This window comes from Macrotis lagotis, chromosome X (genome assembly GCF_037893015.1).
Source record: "Macrotis lagotis isolate mMagLag1 chromosome X, bilby.v1.9.chrom.fasta, whole genome shotgun sequence".
In the NCBI taxonomy this organism is placed as follows: Eukaryota; Metazoa; Chordata; class Mammalia; order Peramelemorphia; family Peramelidae; genus Macrotis; species Macrotis lagotis.
In genome coordinates, this window is record NC_133666.1 from 510,575,235 (window position 1) to 510,593,780 (window position 18,546).

Genomic DNA, 18,546 nt, shown 5'->3' on the forward strand with positions numbered 1-18,546 from the left:
TATTCTTTCTCTCAAATCGTTTTCTCTATGAAAAAATATACATATATGTACATATAATTTACAATCCCAGCAGAAAAATTCTTTGAAATATATATTCTCTGTCAAAAGAAATAGTTTTGGGGTATATTATTTAGTTTCTTTTTATGGGGGGACCAACATCTATAAAATCTGAAAGATGAATTTCAAGTCTTTCCTCTTCAAACATTTCACATGAAATAAGTCAAAAAGTTAGCATCTCTATATCCCAAGATGAAGTGTTACAATACTTCACATATATCCCACAGATAAAACAGAAGAAGACTTCCATCAACAAACCTAGAGAGAGAGAAGGAGGTAGGTAAGAAGGGATAAGATTTTTAAATTTTCTGTTAGATCAATAGCAATCAGTTTTTCAGTAGATAGGATACAGAAAGTAGAACTATAATTTAACTAATTATCCAAAACTTTACTTCATTCATTCTAGTCATCTCATTTCTATTTGTTAGATGTCGACCAGTGAAATCATTATAGTTACTACCTCTAATATATGAAAAAAAATTTATTTGTTTTTATAAGGCTCTATTTTTAGACTTGGAATCAAATGAAATAATGTAAAGTGCTTTGTAAATCCTAAAGCAATAAATCTTAAAAGATATTATTGGGGCAGCTAGCTAGGTGGGTTCAGAGTGACCTTGAGCAAATCACTTAACCCCATTGCCTTGCAAAAAAAAAAAAAGATACTTTTATTACTCACTATAATTGCAAAAAAGATCAGGTTGGCCTTTAAGATACTTTTTAACTATATGGGTCAATGTATGATTATATCTTTAGACTAATGTTCAAGTCTCAAAACACGTATTTATCTTCACTATAATGCAGCCAAAGTTTAGAGGTGTAGAAAAGAGTATTGACAGTTAGGAAAGACCTGGGTTTGGTTCCAGCCTCTAACTCTAGTTTTATGGGGGTAAGTCACTGAACCTCTAGAGAGCTTTGGTTTTTTCAGCTTTATATGGGTTTAAAAGTCCCTGAAGTGTATCTACTTCAGTTAGAGTGAGACTGAGATAATATATGTAAAGGACTTTGAAACATCAAAACTACATATCAACTATTATAAGAAATGGTTTCATCAGCTACAGAAGTAAGCTAGAAAAGGGAAACACCTGAGGTGGGAAAATGTACCACTCAAAACATTTAAACTAAAATAAAAATTTACCATGAATAGCTGCTTGATATACACAAAACCACAAAAAAACAATAAATCTAGCACACGAGAGGCAGAGAAAGAACAGTTGTGTAAATTAACATTCAGCCTACTCATACCTTTGAACAACTTTGGGGCTCAAATAATAAGGTGGGTAGAAAAAGCCTAGATATTAGAAAAGGACATGGTATGAAGGAGCTTAACAAATCTGCAAGTTGTTCCTTCCTTTGTCTCCACTAAAACCGCAGAGAGAATCATAGACTAAAAAGACTGAATTTCTATGCCTGAATTTGAAAATGTGAGAGAGGAAGAATAACTTCAGAAATTACTATATGATATATCAATGTCTCCCACAGCACTAAATGTAAGAAAGAAAAGGAGCAATAAACTACAAAAAATTGATTTGATTATGACATGATCATCTAGAATGTCTCTAAAAAACCTCAATGAATGCCAATATGGTAAAAGAAAATTAAATTAAAATGTTAAAACTATACTAATAATGCCCATTAATTTTATTTAATAGGAACATTTTTTATTTTATTAGGACTCTTACATTACCCTTATTATCTTCTTAAGATATCTATAAAAAGAATATGCCTTTTTAAGACATAAACAGGGGTGGCTAGGTGGCGCAGTGGATAAAGCACTGGCCCTGGAGTCAGGAGTACCTAGGTTCAAATCTGGTCTCAGACACTTAATAATTACCTAGCTGTGTGGCCTTGGGCAAGCCACTTAACCCCATTGCCTTGCAAAAACGTAAAAAAAAAAAAAAAAAAAGACATAAACAAAAAAATGTAATTTTGGTCATCATTTTTAAAATAAAATCAAGAAGAGACAAAAGGGCTGTTATTTTTCAGAAATCATAAAAATTAAACATAAAATATACATACTGTAGCTGTAAACAATTAAAACACTTCTCTCAACCTAACTTCAAACACTTAATCATAATTGTTTTTGATTATTCTCTAAGCAAGTAACAAAGTTTTGGAGTTCTTAAGCTCTATACAGCATTAGCACAAGCACTCAAGATTATAAAGTACATGTATGTGAGTATAAAAAGTAATTTATGTCAAATTAGGTTTCCCATTGAAAACTACTATAAAATTACACAAATAAATATAATGTGTTAGAGATGATGGAAAGAGCCAATGACAGAGGCAAGTGAAAATGCTTTCTGTGGAGGCATAATTAGGGAAGAATTCATGGAAGTGTCCTAACTGACCCTTGAAGGAAGAAATGTTTAAACAGGTAGAGATGCAAAGAGTATATTATAAACAGAAAGTATAGCCTAGTCCAAAGCAGGGAGATCAGAGACGATAGTTCAAGATCAAGAAACATCTATGAGTCTCATTTGGCTAGAATGTACAGTACATGAACTAGACTGTGAAGCATTTTAAATGCCAAGTTAAGGTATTTACATTTGGTCTTTATGCAATAAGAAAGCAGTTATGGGTTTCTGAGCTGGATATTAGCAGTCAGAACTAACATTAGAAAAATTATTTTGGCAACTATGTGTACAGATAGATTCAAGAAAATGGGATGTTTAATCTAAATAACTGAAGACTAATGGGAATAGTTGTCTTTAGGTATGTAAAAAGCTGTTGTGTAGAAGAGTTTAGAGGACACGTTGGTGGCCCAGAGGACATGTACTGGCCATGGAGTCAGGAGGACCTGAGTTCAAATTCAGCCTCAAACATTTAATATTTACTTAGCTGTATGACCTTAGACAAGTCACTTAACCACACTGCCTTGCAAAAAAAAAAGAAGAGAGTTAAGATTTATACTCTTTGGTCTTACAGGAAAGAAGTGGTAGCAATAGATGGAAATAAAAAGATATAAATTTAGATTTGACATAAGGATTAACTTCATCACAATTAGAGCTATCCAAAAGTTGAATGGGTTGCCTTAGGAAATGGTGGGTTCTCCTCATTGAAGGTCTTCAAAAAGACAGGATGACCACTAGTTATGTAAGTTGCAGAAAGGATTCTTTTTGAAGTATGGTTTGGATTATGTAAGTCAGGAAAGTCTCCTCCAACACTAAAATTCTATAATAAAGTATGAATTTAAAAAGGGAAAGACTCATGACTAAAAAAGTATCACAACCTTTGTAATAAAGGATATCTCCTTCTGGAAACAGGTGGGAAAAAGATACAGTAAGAAAATATAAATGAAAAAACCCCAAAATATCTATTTTTTAAGGGGGGGAAAGAAGAAGATTGCTTCAACAGTCTATGTCACAGATGATGAGACTCTAAATTAGAGTTGTAACAGTGTGAATTAAATAGCAAGACATGACATGTGATGAATGGGGATAGAAGTAGGGAACAAGAATAGTCAAAGATGACTTCAAGGTTTCTGAGCAAGAGTTGTGGGAGGATGATAATGTATTCAACAGGAATAAGAATCTGGAAAGAAGGACAGGGCTTTTGGGGAGGGTTAGGGGAAGGAGTTTGAAATGCCAGTGGGATATAGAGGAAGAGATGTCTAGCAGGCATTTGGAGATATAAAATAAATTCAGGGAGAGAATGAAGCTTAAAGGTATAAATCTGGAAGTCATTTGCAAACACCTGAATCTAAAAGGAATGAATGAAATGACTAAGTAAGTCAGAAGACAGAGAAAAGGTCATAGGACAGTCTCAGAAAAAGACAATGAACAATCAAGAGAACAAGGAGCATTCAGACAAAAAAAAAAGAACAAGAGAGTTATGAACTCAAACTAGAATTTCTTTAATAGTATACATACATAATAAATGCATATACTTTCTATAACTATCTAATTTATGGAGTCGTCCACAAAGCTATCACAACATAAATATATGATGTGTATGTATTTTAACAACTAGAATCTTAAACGGTCAATTGAGAAAATCTAAAGTTTTCTCCCCTTAACCAAAAAGGTGATGCTTAAGATGTGTAACAGTAAAACAAGACTTTAAATAAACATACAAGAAAGTCTACATGCAAATAACATGCCCTTTCAGTTACTTTAGAAGACCATATACTCATTCCATTGACAGTCACTTAGTTAAAACATTCATAAAGTTTTTCCTTTGAAACTATTATAAGCCAAAGAAAAGTGGCCTTGGTGCTTTATAGTCCCACCTCATATTGAACTGAAATTCAATTATCTAACTTGATAAATTTGGTTTCAAATGAATTTTTAAAATTAAGGACAAATAATTAGTAAATGAAGAAAATGAAAGGCTACCACTCCAAAAGCAGTTTCTAATGTATTTTAAGGAATGAATAATAGGAATGCGAATATAGTTTTATGACATAACTACTTTGAGGTAGATACTCATCACATTACTTTATTAGTCACATTTCATACTTTACTGTCTATATAAACATTTATCACCTCCCCAAATTTAAAAATGACATCTCCTGGAAAATCGAGTTCAATGAAAGTGACTAAAGATATCCTGTTTCTTGAAAGCAAACTAAGAGGATTTTAAAAAGAGCCACAATCAATATTAATTAATCTCATGAAACTCTTATAAGTTCTCTTAAAGGACAACTATCTTCCCAGCTGTATGATAAAAAAAATTAAGTATATTTTATTTATATTTTTGACTAGTACATTATAGCATTTAAGTGAAAAAATTATAAAGATATTTTAGTAAAATACATTATAAATACCCATATCACAAAGTAAAGTCAAGCTTCAATTATACAAACTAATAAAGGGAACCACTGTCATGGATAAGTGAAAATCATTCATATTTAGTTTAAGGATATATTATGATTTCCATGCAGCTAATTTAACTTCCTAATGATGTTGACTTAAGCTAATATTAATCGCAGTTTACATTCTCTGTTTATACTCCAGTTGGGCAGCTAAGGAAAAATGACCCAGGAGAAAGATGAGAAAGACAAGTAAGTCTAAGATTAAGAACTGATCATAGAGAATTGACAATCAAATCCAAACAACATTTTTTCCTTTCCATTTTTCTCAAAAGAATGCAAATCACACAATCAAGAACCAAACTTAGTTGTAAACCAATGGTATACTTAATATGTAACATGTAATAAACATGAGGATGGACATTTTAAATCAAACAACAGAATTAGGACAATAAAATATTTTATTTGTTTAAAATACAAAATGTTACATTTTACAGAGATGAAATGAGGAAATTATAAAAGAAAATAGATTATTGTTTTAAGATTCTAAACTCTTAAGGAAAAAGATTCAAAAGGTCTTCTACTAAAATTATAATTGGACCATTCAAGTTGGATTGTATGTGAATACTGATGAAAATAAATCTAGATAATTAGAATCTATGCTTGCTCAATCAAATTAGATAATAATACTTAAGAAAAATAAGCACACTACAAATTTAACAAAAGCAATGTTGAGAGTTTTTGTTTTTTTAAACTTATTGCTCAAAAGCAATTAAAATTTTTTTTGCTTTCTAAGGGACATGTTAGCACAATATGAACTAAATTGCATATGAGCAAACTTTCTTGGTTGCTTCCAAAATATATTCTTTTTTAACCCCTCTGGGTCAGCAGATGTCTGAATTTGACTACAACATTCCAGAACAAGGAAGAAAAGTATTTGTGCTCTACTGCAATTAAAAATCATTAAGTTATAACATTTTTGCCTCTAAATATAGAACACAGTAACAATGATAAGCATTTAAAAAATATAATAGCACTGACTGCATTACCTGTAATTTTATATCCATAAGCAGCTAGTTGACCAGCCATATATTCTCCATCTGAATTATTGTGAGAACAACCCCATGTCCGTATCCAAATTTTCTGAATACCAGGAATAGTACTATGAAGTAATTAGAACAGAAAAAAGTCAGATAAAATAAGTTCAATCCCAAATCCAATAGTCATTTCACATGAATCAAAATTGCATCTGTTCAGCTTTATTTCACTCCCCTCACTATCAACCATTCAGATCACATATGTCAATTATAACCATACATAATAACTTTAGCTTGAAGTCTTCTTCAAATAAAGATTAATAAACCTCTAAAAAAATGTCATTTATAATGCCCTCTGCTTGTTCTAGATTAAAAAATACATCTTATTACCATTATCAAAGTATTACTATTAAGTTTAGAACCTGAAAGAACACATAACAAATTCTTGAAGAGCATAAAATAATTTTAGCTACTATGTTAAAGAAGAAAATCAAATAAGTACATTTGGGATATTATGTAGCAAATGATTTCAAACCTATATAATGACTATCTATAGTTACAAATAGTTAAATAGATATCTAACTATATGTATATCTATATCTATATAATTACATTAATAATAAAACATTTCATAAATGGTAGAACTAAAAAAGAAAAATCCTACCAATTAAGTTTTTTATATCTCCTTATCTAAAGAAAGGATTCTGAAACTGAAACTTCCATTCAGAACATTTATTCCTAAATTCAGATGGCACTAATGTAAACTTAGATATTAAACACTGCTTTTCAAAATGGTGTAATTTGAAATCATTAAAATTCATGCAAAAACAAAAAAATTATAAATTAATACCAAAAAGGAGGAAATTTTTTAAAAAATTGGTTTGCCTTAGATGTAACTACTGTCTAAAAAAAAGGGTAATCCCAGAATAAAAATAAATTACCCTAAAAAGTTCTAGGAAAAAAATAATATGGAAACATCACATATTTTCTAGTTGCTCTACTTTTCTGTGGATTTTTCTAAAATTGTCCTAAAAAACTTTAAAATGCATCAATTATTTAACATTGTCATTAAAAAGTAATCAGCATTTTCCCAGTCCCCCTATAGCTTAAATTCAGAAGGTCACATTACTAAACTAGTATTATTAATATAAATTAGTTACATTTTCCACTTTTTTCATAAAAAAACTGAGTAAATTTTGGAACAACACTAACCTATCATTTGGTGGATCATCTTCCTCTTGCAAACATTTTTGTGTATTGCGTATCCGCACCTTTGGAACAATGTTTTTTCTTGAAAAATGCCTATCATGAGGTTTTGAATCTTCTCTTGACACAATATCTTCTATGTCTTCAAGTGGTGAATCACAAGATGCAGCAGGCATCTTTTTCTTAAGAGAAAAGGATATAAAACATAATTCAGATGCAACAGATATTTTCCCCATAACTAAGAGTACATAATTACAATTCACAGATATATGTAAATTTCTTTTCATTATATTGCAAACTACCTGTATAATCCCAGAACAGTCACAAACCCTCTTAATGCTGCTCTAGGCCAGAGGGATCAAACATACAGATCACAACACTCCTAACTGTGGTCTGAACCACATTAAAATATAGGTGGGAAAATATACCCAAATAAATAAAAAAATATAATAAAACAGACAATATTACATTTTAGGACTACGAATCCTTACATACAATTTAGAGTTTGACATCACAGTTCAGTTCTCTAAGCAAGATTCTAAGTCACTATGTTGGTAAATGGAGTTTCCTCAATGGGGAGCTCCATATAATACTACCATGAAATCACAAGTTTAGTTCCTATCTTTAGTATTACATAATTTGATTATGAGTCAGTCAAAAGACAATGAATGAATACTCTGTGACAGGCAAAATGCTAAGAGCTGAACACACAAAGAATGAAAAGACAGTTCTTGCTCACAATCCAAAGGGAGAGTCAACATGTGAACACCTGTGTACAAATAAGATATTTACAAAATAAACAGATAAATGACAAAGGGAAGGGACAAGCATTAACAGGTTTTTGGAAAAGTGTCTGATAGAAGGTGAATTTTAACTGGGACTTGAAGGAAGTCAGGAGGGACAGGCAGAGAAAATGACCAGAGCCAAGAGATGAAGTATCTTGTTCAAGAAACAATTATTAGATGGCAAGCTCCTTGAGGGCAGGGACTATCTTTTGCCTCTTTCTGTATCCCCAGAGTTTGGCACAGTGCCTAACACATATTAGGCACTTCATAAATGTTTATTAATTGTTGGAAGAACAGCAAGGTCTGTTTCACTGTGAATTTTCAAGTAATAGGAGGCTTTAAGGTATACCACTGAAAAAGTACAGGGAAATGGGATTAAGTAGAGTTTTGAGGGGTGGTTAGGTGGCACACTGGATAGAGCACTGACCCTGGGTCAGGAGAACCTGAATTCAAATTTGGCCTCAGACACTTAATAATTACCTAGCTGTGTGACCTTGGGCAAGCCAATTAACCCCAATGCACTGCAAAAAAAAAGAAAAGTTTTTATATTTGACTCTGCAAGTGATAGGTCATCACTGGAGTTTACTGAATGGAGGGAAAGGGAAGGTCAGACCTATGCTTTAGGAAAATAACTCTGAGAGACTAGAGTGGTAATAGACTCAGAGAAAAGTCAGAGAAAATATTAGAAATATTCCAGACAGGTGGGGCAGCTAGGTAAGGCACTGGACAGAGCACCAGCAATGGAGTCAGGAGGACCTGAGTTCAAATCCAGCCTCAGACACTTAATAATTGCCTATCTGTCTGACCTTAGGTAAATCACTTAATCCCATTGCCTTAAATAAAAAAATTAAAAAGAAAAAAAGAAATATCCTAGGCAGGGCAGGAACACAAAGGAGTTCCAGCCATTTGGAAACAGCCCATGAGCCACCAAGGGCCCTGGGAGCACCAGCTCCTGGCAACAGAAGCAGTTTCCTGACCTGCCAACCCAGGGAACATGAAGCCCAACTTGGAAGATCAGCAGGGAAACCTCTGCCAGAGTGAGTGGGGAGCCACAATGGACCTCAGTGCAGTGTCATCCCTCAATGCAGCCCAGATCCCAGGAAACAGAAGCAGACCCACAGAGCCACCCAGCAGGGAGTCATCTGGCAGTTGCTCCCAGAGCACTCAGCCCATGGAAGGTTAAGGGGTGGGGGGAGACTGTCAAGGTCTCTCCACTGTCCCTGGGACAGGACTCTGGTACTTTGCCCATATTCAGACCCTGGTCACAATCTGGGTCCCCATACTATCATAGTGGAGCAGGGACTCTCCTCACAGCACCAGGGCAGAGAGGTGTGCTTGTGGTCATCCACAGACCAAAGCACAGGCCAGGAAAGCAGTCAGAGCTTCTCATAAGACCTTGAAGGAACTGAGGTCCTTGCGGGGGTGTCCCAATAATACTCAAAAGCTCAGGAAGCACCCCCAAAACCAGGGCACAGGCTAGGGAAATGAGTAAACAAAAAAAGGGAACCTGACCATAGACAATTACTCTGATCTCATGGAGGTTCAAAACACACAATCAGAAGATGACAAAGTCCAAGCTTCTGTATCCAAAGCCTCCAAGAAAAATAGAAGTTGGGCTCAGGCTATGGCAAAGCTCAAAAAATATTTTGAAAATCAAGTAAGGGAGATAGAGGAAAAATTGGGAAGAGAAATGAGAGAGATGCAGGTAAAACATGAAAACCACATCAGCAGCTTGGTGAAGGAGGTCCAAAAAAATGCTAAAGAAAAACATGTTAAAAACCAGTTTGGGTCAAATGGAAAAAGCAATCCAAAAAGTTAATGAGGAGAAGAATACCTTAAAAAGCAGAACTGGCCAGATGGAAAAGGAGATAAGAAAGCTCTGTGAAGAAAACAACTCCTTCAAATGTAGAATGGAGCTAAAGGAAGCTGATGACTTTGCAAAGAATCAAGAAACAATAAAACAATACCAAAAGAATGAAAACTCAAAGAAAATGTTAAATAACTCTGAAAAAACAACTGGCCTAAAAAACTGATCCAGGAGAGATAATTTAAAAATTACTGGGCTACATGAAAGTCATGATCAGAAAAAGAGCCTTGACTTCATTTTTAAAGAATTTCTACAGGAAAACTACCCTGATATATCCTAGAAGCAGAGGGCACAATAGAAATTGAGAGAATCCACCAATTTCCTCCTGAGATTCAAAAAAAAAAAAAATAACCCCCAGGGATATTATATCCAAATTCCAGAACTCCCAAGTCAAAGAGAAAATATTACAAGCAGCCAGGAAACAATTCAACTATCATGGAGCTACAGTCAGGATTACACAGGACTTGGAAGCATCCACAATAAGGGCTCATTGGACTTGGAATATAGTATTTCAGAAGGCAAAAGAGCTTGGAATGTAACAGAGAATCAACTACCCAGCAGAACTGAACATCCTTTTCCAGGGGAAAAGATGAACATTCTATGAAATAGGGGAGTTTCAAATGTTCCTGTTGAAACAGCCAGAGCTGAACAGAAAGTCTGACTTTCAAGTACAGGACTCAGGTGAAGCATAGAGAGGGTAGATGAGAAGGGTAAATTATGAGGGATTTAATGATGATGAACTGCATGTACTCCTACATGGGAAGATGATACTGATAATACTCATATGAATCTTTTCATTTATTAAAGTAGTTAGAAGGAGCATATGTAGACAAACCACAGGAGGGAGCTGAATCTGAAGTTATATTGTAAAAATGGAGTCAAGGGGTGAAAAGGAAATGTACTGGGAAAAAGGGAAAGGAGAGGTAGAATAGGCTAAGATATCTCATGTACAAGAGTAAAGAAAAAGCTTTTGCAATGGACTGGAAGGGGGAAGGTGAGGGGGAATGAGGAAGCCTTCATTCTCATCAGAAATAGCTCAGAGATGAGCAGAACCAGAAAAACATTGTACAACCTAACAGCAACATGGGAGTGATGATCAACCCCGATAGACTTGCTCATCCCTTCAGTGCAATAACCAGGGACAATTTTGAGCTATTTGCAATGGAGAATACCAACTGTATCCAGAGAAAGAATTATGGTCTTTGAACAAAGACCAAAGACTATTACCATCAAATTAGAAAAAAAAAAAAGCATTATATTATAATGTAATTTTACTATCTCATACTTTATATTTCTTCCTTAAGGATATGATTTCTCTGTCATTACATTCAACTGAGATCAATGTATAACATGAAGCCAATGTAAACACTAACAGAATGCCTTCTGTGTGGGGTGGGGGGAAGGAACCAAGAATGGAGGGAAAAATTGTAAAATTCAAAATAAATAAAATCTTTCTTAAAAAAAAGAAATGGCTCAGAGAGGAAACAACAAACATACTTAATAGGGTATAGATACCTAGAAGAAAAAAAGAGAGGAAGGGGAAGGGGGATGTAGGGGATAGAGGAGAGAGTAGATCATGGGAGAGGGTAGTCAGATACAACACATTCTCTTTTTTACTTTTTGCAAGGTGGTGGGATTGAGTGGCCTGTCCAGGACCACAGGGCTGGGTGGTTGCTTGGTCTCTGGAGTGGGATGTAGGCTTGGGGCCACCTGGCCCCAGGGTCGGTGTTCTCTCCACTGTGCCACTCAGCTATCCCACAGCTCACTTTTGAAGAGGGACAGAGTGAAAGGAAAAAGAAAATATAATAAATGGCAGTGAGGAAGAATGGATGGAGGTAATTACAATCAACAACAACTCTGGAAAAAATATATTAGTAACTCCTCTGCTGGTCTTGTGATAAAGAATGTGATCCACCTCAGAGACAGAGCTGATGATATCTGAACACAGACTGAAGCACATTTTTTTTCTTCTTTCTTTCACTTTATTTCTCATGAGGTTTTTTTATTTTTGTAGGGAGGGGGGGATTATGTTTATTCTTACAACAAGACTATTTTAGTAATGTGTAAATAAATAAATTAAAAAGGAAATTAAAATAAAAAAATATTCCAAAGGAAAAATTGAAAGACTCTGGCAACTGATTGGAAAGGGATAGGAGAAGAGCACTGAGAAAGTGAGGAGTCAAAGATGATACCCTAGCTTGCAAGCTTGAGTGACTAGGGGTATGGTAGTGTCCTCAAAAGAAATAAGAAAATTAGAAAGAGAGAAGGATAAAGACAAGGAGTTTCATTTTAGATATGATGAACTTTAAATGCCTATAGGACATCCATTTTGAGATGTCCAACAAGCAATTGGACATGTAACCCAGGAGATAAATATAAAGGTCAGAATAAATCAGCATAGAAAAGATAATTTTCTCCGTGGGAGCTGATGAGATTACCTAGTGAGAGAAGTAAAAAAGTCCTTGCCCTGTGGGACAACCCTGGTTAGCTAATAGGCATGACCTAGATAAATATCCAACAAAGGACACTGAGAAGGAGCTATCAGGATGAGTAAGAGAACCAGGAGAGTATTATCATGAAAACCTAAAGAAAAAAAGATTATTAAGAAGAGGGTGACTGACAGTCAAAAGTCGAAGAGGTACACAAGAATAAGGAAACAGAAAAATCTTTTTTTTTTACAATTAAGAAATCATTAGTGTGAATTTCTAAACTAGGTCTCTAATATACACATTTAGTAAATCAATACTAAAATTACACTTGATGACAGTCTCCATCAGACAATTCCTTGGGCCTGGCTTTAGAAACATTTTACTCCTCACACAGATTTGTCAATTTCCTAATTCTCAATTTCTGGATATCTCTCTCTTCTAAGTGACTCCCACTTCCACCCTGGACTTATTATTATGGCTTTTGCTCTAATTCTTCTATATTTGCTTTCTATTTGGATTTAATGTTTATAACCATTTCATGTAACTGACATATTCCTCATAAACTTTATGATCTTTCTATTTCTTTCTATTCTACTACCATCTAGAAGTAAACATGCCTAAAATATAGTGTGTCAAAATTTTGCCCTTCGAGTTTCCTTTTCCTCTAAATTTATATTTAATTCAAGGAAGAAATGAGAACATAAGATCATAGTACCAGTTGATATTCATGTGACCCTTCTCCTATAAAATGCATTGGTTCACCTCCTATTTCTCTGATCACCATTTCTTCTTTCTTTATAGATATCTCATCTTAATTGAAAGGAATCTTACAAGTTGTGGTATCAGAGTCACAGCTACAAAGTCTTTTAGAGATCTTCTAGCCCAGATCTGTCAAATTTGTTCAGATTAAAAAGTAACTAGGAAATGTTTAACAAAATACAATACAATGAAGAAAATGCTAATTTGTGGATTATGAAGGCAACATGCAGGCTTGAAATCTTTTCTATTTGAGTCTGACAAAATTGAACTAAACCAATGCCCACATTTTACAGATGACAGTATAGAAGTTTGCTACATTTTCTGGCCACTGTATTCAAGTGATTTGCTCAAGGCCAGACAAGCAATAAGAGCAGAGCAAAGGCCTAAAACAACTTCTTTGACTCCAAATTCAAGCATCACTAACTAGAAAAAGTAGAGGAGGCTTTACCGAGAAGAATTAGAACCTTAAAATGACTAGATACAGATAAAGGAGGGCAAGAGAGTCAGAGAAAGGAGGCTTTAGGAAAATACATTACAATTTCCTTGAGCCTGTTTCCTAGTCTATAATGTAAATGATTTCAATTAAATCCATTCACTTTCAGTTCTAAATCTATAATAATGATGATGATGATGATCCAGATATGTTTCTGCTGAAAGACTACAATCCACTTTGCCTATGGAATAGTGAAGTGTAGTAGAATGAGGTATGGTTGGAAAAGGTAGATGGCTTCCGGTTTCAGAGGGCCCTAAATGTCAGACAAAAGAGTAGGAACTCTATTCCATAAATAATGAGAAACTGAGGGTTTCTAAAAAGAGGAGAAACACAGACCAGTACATAGGAAAAATTAGTCTGATGGTAATTTGAAGGATGAATGAGAGAAGAGGAGCTGAAGGATGACACAACAGAAACAGACAGAGATAGACAACACAGAGTGTGATAGAAGGATTCATGAGTTCACAAATATCTAACAATATGTTAAAGGTCTGGCTCAAGGTACTGCCAAGAGAAAGGAAGGGAAACATCTGAATGCAAACATCAACAAGACTTTATGACTGACTGAATATAGTGACTAGAAAATGAAAGATAACCCAACAAAATTATTTAAGAGGTGGTCAATTTGCAAAGAAGATTCAGATTAGAATATGCCAAAATGACAGAAAATCCAGTTGCCAGCTGAAGATCTAAAACAACATCTAGTTCTATGTGGTAGTACAGTGAATAAAGCACTGGGCTGGGAGTCAGGAAGATCTGAGGTTAAATCTGGTCTTACTATCTGTGGTACCCTGGGGAAATTACTCAATTTAGTATCTTCATCTGTAAAATGGGGATTGCAGCATCAGCTCCCAGGACTGTTGTGAGGAACAAACAACAATTATAAAGCACTTAACACAGTGCTTGGTACTAGGTAACTGTTAGCTATCATCATTATCATCATTATTATCATTATAACTAGGCCTTGGGAATAATAAGAATTCTGAAGTTAGAATGAAATCAAATAAAGACTTAAAGGTCAACAGCACAATAATGAGATATTGTGAGAATACATATCATGAGAACAGATAATGTCTCATAGGAGGGCCAAAGATTCTATTCTTTGAATATCATGGTTTAGTAGAACATCTGTTCTTCCACCTGTGCTCATTTTCTCTCCTATCCCAGAGCTCTAAGTCTCATAGGATGCCAACAATTGTCTGGGTAGGAAATAAGACAGATGAGGATGGCTTAAGCAGACTAACATAGCCTTTCATGTAGGACTTCAAAACTTCTCACCCACTTCAGTTTGCTTATATCATTGGTCTACAAAGAGGGCCAGATACAGAACGAAGTTCAGACTGTGGAGGTTTGGACAAGTTATCTAACTTGTATGGGCCTCAGTTCCCTCTTCAGGGAAATATGGAAGGAATGGAGAAAAGACCTCCAAAGTTCCTTTCATATGTAAATCTATGATACTATAACCTTCCATTTGTCAAATGACCTTTTATGGAAAAGTTTGCCTTAAAAACTAGAGATTTTTAAGAGCCACAGAAAAAAGGAAACTGAGAATAAAAAGAATTGCACCAGGTAAAAAACAGTCAAATCACATAATCCATGGGAGATAATTTTCTCTTGGTGTAATTTTATGCGACATAATGAAAAGAGAAATAGATTCAAAGGGTTGTGGTGTTCAGATCCTGAATCTGTTATTTGTCACCTTGGAAAAATTCTACATCTTTCTGGATCTTAGTTTTAAGATCTATAATATGAAGGGGATGGATTCCCTATTAACTCCAAGATCAATTATAAGACGCCCTGGTATTTAAAGTTCTTTCATAACTTGGTCTCTTCTATCTCTCTATGCCTTCTTGCTTTCCTTCCCTCCAAACACTGCAACTGATCTTCAAGAAAACATCCAGGAATTTTCCCTAGCTGATCCCCATTCCTGGAATTTTAATTTAATGTAATCAAAATTATTTAGCTTGTTTTTAATGATATTCTCCATCTCTTCCTTGGTCATAAACTGCTTCCCTTTCCATAGATGTGATAGGTAAACTCTTCCTTGATCTTTTAGTTTGCTTATTATATTGTCTTTTATGACTAAATGCAGTATCCATTTTGATCTTATCTTGGTTTAAAGTGTGAAGTGTTGGTCAAGCTCTCTCCAACTTGGCCTCCCGGGTTGCCTAGCATCCTTCAAATGTCAGCTAAAAAATTCACTTTTTGAAAAAAAGTCTTTCCCAGCCTTCTTTAAGCTATCTTTAAATCTATCCTACCTCTAATTTATAGTGTGTATTTAGCATAGTTTACACAGTTAGCATAGTGCAGACCCTTAATAAACACTGGCTGAATGGCTTTTGGATCCTCTTCATTTTTTCTCACAAACTGAATTTGCTGGTGGTAATTTTCACTATCAATCAATCTACAAACATTTAATAAATTCCTGCTAAGTGACAGTTAGCACCATGAGTGGTAAGGGATACAAGAACAAAAAATTAAGAAGCTAGAAGTTGACACTGTAACTAGGTGGATTACACATTGAATGAGTTAACAAAAGCACAATACAGTATGCAAAAGCTAGCTATCATTGGCTTTTATTACAAAACAATACAAGGGAAATTAATGACAGATTCAGATGCAAGCTGTGAATGGTTATTAAACCAGAATGGTCCTCGATTCCCTTGGAAAACAAGGGGGGGGGGTAGAAGGGGCTTCTGCAAATGGCTAAACTTTTAATCAGGAATCTCCAACACCAAAAATAAGAATTACCTTGAATTTCTTCAATTTGTCTCACGTCCTCTTGATCACAACGTTAAAGAAAAAGAAAAATTAGAAAAAATCAAAATCACTCAATATTCGTGAAACTTATGACGTTAAAAAAAAACTGCAGGAGCTTTGTTCTGCAGAGACAGCGAATAGGTCTCCCTCCTTACGGGGGACCGGCCCTTTGTCTCACGGCAGAAGGCAGCTGCTCCTGAGTGATGTCCTTTGTTTTTAATTTCTGGATATTCTGCCCCAAACTGCGGGCCTTCGCCCTCCGCGCCGCACTCACCCCGCACCCCGGGGGCGGCTCCGGCTGGGCAACCCCCGGGCACCGCGCGCACGCACACGCAAGAGCCCACGGCGTGCGAGGACGAGTGCTCTCGGGCCACGCGAGGCGTCTCTCAAGGTCTCCAGCACGCCTTCCCCACGCCCCCACCTTGACCTGGGCTCCTGCCCCAAACCGGGGGGCCCAAGGCGAGAGGACAGCAGGCGCGCGCGGCCCGGGGCCAGGGAAGGCCCGGGCTCCGGCTCCGGCTCCGGCTCCGGCAGACGGCGGCTCAGGGCTCTCGGAAGCCCAGCTGCCTCCCCAGGGCCAGCCCTCCCCTCCGCGGGTCCTGGCTGGACGACTTACAACGTGAACCAAGCGGGAAAGCAGAGGTCCAGAGCGGCGACGGGAGGCTTCAGATGGAGCTCGCCATGACACTTCCGTTCCCGCCTCTGTTGTTCCGCGCACGCGCCAAGACGGTGGCTCGGAGGAGTCAACTTCCGCCACATGCGGAAGCGCACAGCCTTTCGGAGCCGGCGCACGCGCAGCCTCGGGCGCCCAGCCGAGCTTTTGATAACTTTATATGAGCCCGAGAGCGCGCTCCCCTGCGGGCGAGTTCTGTTGGAACTAATCATGTGTCTTAACTCTTCAGCTAAAATCATCTCTTCCTTATTTCCTGAAATGATATTCTTTTTACTTATATAATGTATAATATATCATATATGTATGATAAATATGTATAGTATATATGATAAATATATTATTTTATATATTTATAAATAAAACATATTACATAGTGCTTAAGGTTTGCAGCCGTCATAGTGCAGTGCGTCCATCCCTGCCTGCTGTTATTCGCTTAAAACTGTAGCTGGCCTCCTTCTCCCGGCCCCAGCAGTCTCCAAATGCTGGCCCGCCCGTGCCGGGCCGGGCTCCAAGTCACTCCCAGGCGGGGGCGGGGCCGGCGGGGGCGGGGCCGGCGGGGGCGGGGCCGGCGGGGGCGGGGCCGGCGGGGGCGGGGGCGGGGCCGGCGGGGGGGCGGGGCCGGCGGGGGCGGGGCCGGCGGGGGCGGGGCCGGCGGGGGCGGGGCCGGCGGGGCGGGGCCGGCGGGGCGGGGGCGGCGGGGCGGGGCCGGCGGGGGGCGGGGCCGGCGGGGGCGGGGCCGGCGGGGGCGGGGCCGGCGCGGGGTAGTGAGTGGCTCCAGCCAGGTAAAGGACACATGAAGCGCGGTCATGCCTGACTCTTCCAGACTAAATCTGGGGTTCTCCTGGCATGACCGCGCTTCTTGTGTCCTTTACCTGGCTGGAGCCAGATGAGGAAACTGAGTCAAACAGAGTGAAGTGACTTACCCAGAGCCTGAGGCTCTCAACCACTGCACCCTCTTGTTGCAGAAAGGAAATGAATGTACTGTAAAATTTGTTGTTTTAAAGTGAGAGACAGGAGGACCTGAGTTCAAATTTGACCTCAGACACAATCATTACCTAGCTATTGGGTGATTGTTGGGTGTCTGAGGCCAGATTTGAGCTCCGGTGCCCCTGACTCCAGGGCCAGTGCTCTATCCACTACACCACCTAGCTGCCCCTAGTATTATTTTAATTTTATTTAGTATCTATTTTAATTTAATTATTATTTTAATTTAATTTATTTATTACATTTTTATATATTTATTATAATATATATGTTTATTGATATATTATTAATAATTTATTTTTATATATATTTTAATTTAATTATTTTTTTATTTTCATTTTCATTTTCTGTCTTTCCTTTATTGCTCATAAGAGTCTATATTTGGGGGGAGGGGTTATTGTGTTTACTCTTAAACAAGAATATTTTAGTAATGTATAAGAATATCATTTGTACAAAAATAAAAATAAATATAATAAAAGGGGAAAAAATGATTACCTAGCTGTGTGGCCTTGGGCGAGTCACTTAACCCCATTGCCTTGCAAAAACCTAAAAAAAATTTAAAAATTGAGATATTTGTATAATATACAAGTTCATATATGTTTTATGTATTATATGATACATTCATATATTTATTGCATATTTGTTTAGATATGTTTGTATGTATGTATATATATATGAGTGTGTTTGTGTGTGTGTGTGTGTATCCCCCTCCACTGGATAATCATAAGTTATCTTGTTTGTTCCCT

General features: G+C 36.8%; 1 protein-coding gene across 3 annotated transcripts in view; it reads right to left on the reverse strand.

The window, feature by feature from the left end:
• The window catches only part of CDKAL1 (CDKAL1 threonylcarbamoyladenosine tRNA methylthiotransferase), a 172,455-nt gene extending 155,604 nt beyond the window's left edge, over positions 1-16,851 (reverse strand). The window contains exons 1-5 of one of the 3 annotated variants that reach the window (XM_074206949.1): positions 16,760-16,851; positions 16,135-16,164; positions 11,320-11,467; positions 7,057-7,232; positions 5,857-5,969 (exon numbers count right to left, since the gene is read on the reverse strand). In XM_074206949.1, the coding sequence (XP_074063050.1) occupies positions 5,857-5,969; positions 7,057-7,226 (283 nt within the window). In that variant the 5' untranslated portion in view covers positions 7,227-7,232; positions 11,320-11,467; positions 16,135-16,164; positions 16,760-16,851. The remainder of the gene's footprint in view (positions 1-5,856; positions 5,970-7,056; positions 7,233-11,319; positions 11,468-16,134; positions 16,165-16,759) is intronic. The other 2 variants (XM_074206950.1, XM_074206951.1) reach the window with 2 other exon arrangements.
• Between the last annotated feature and the right edge of the window lie 1,695 nt (positions 16,852-18,546).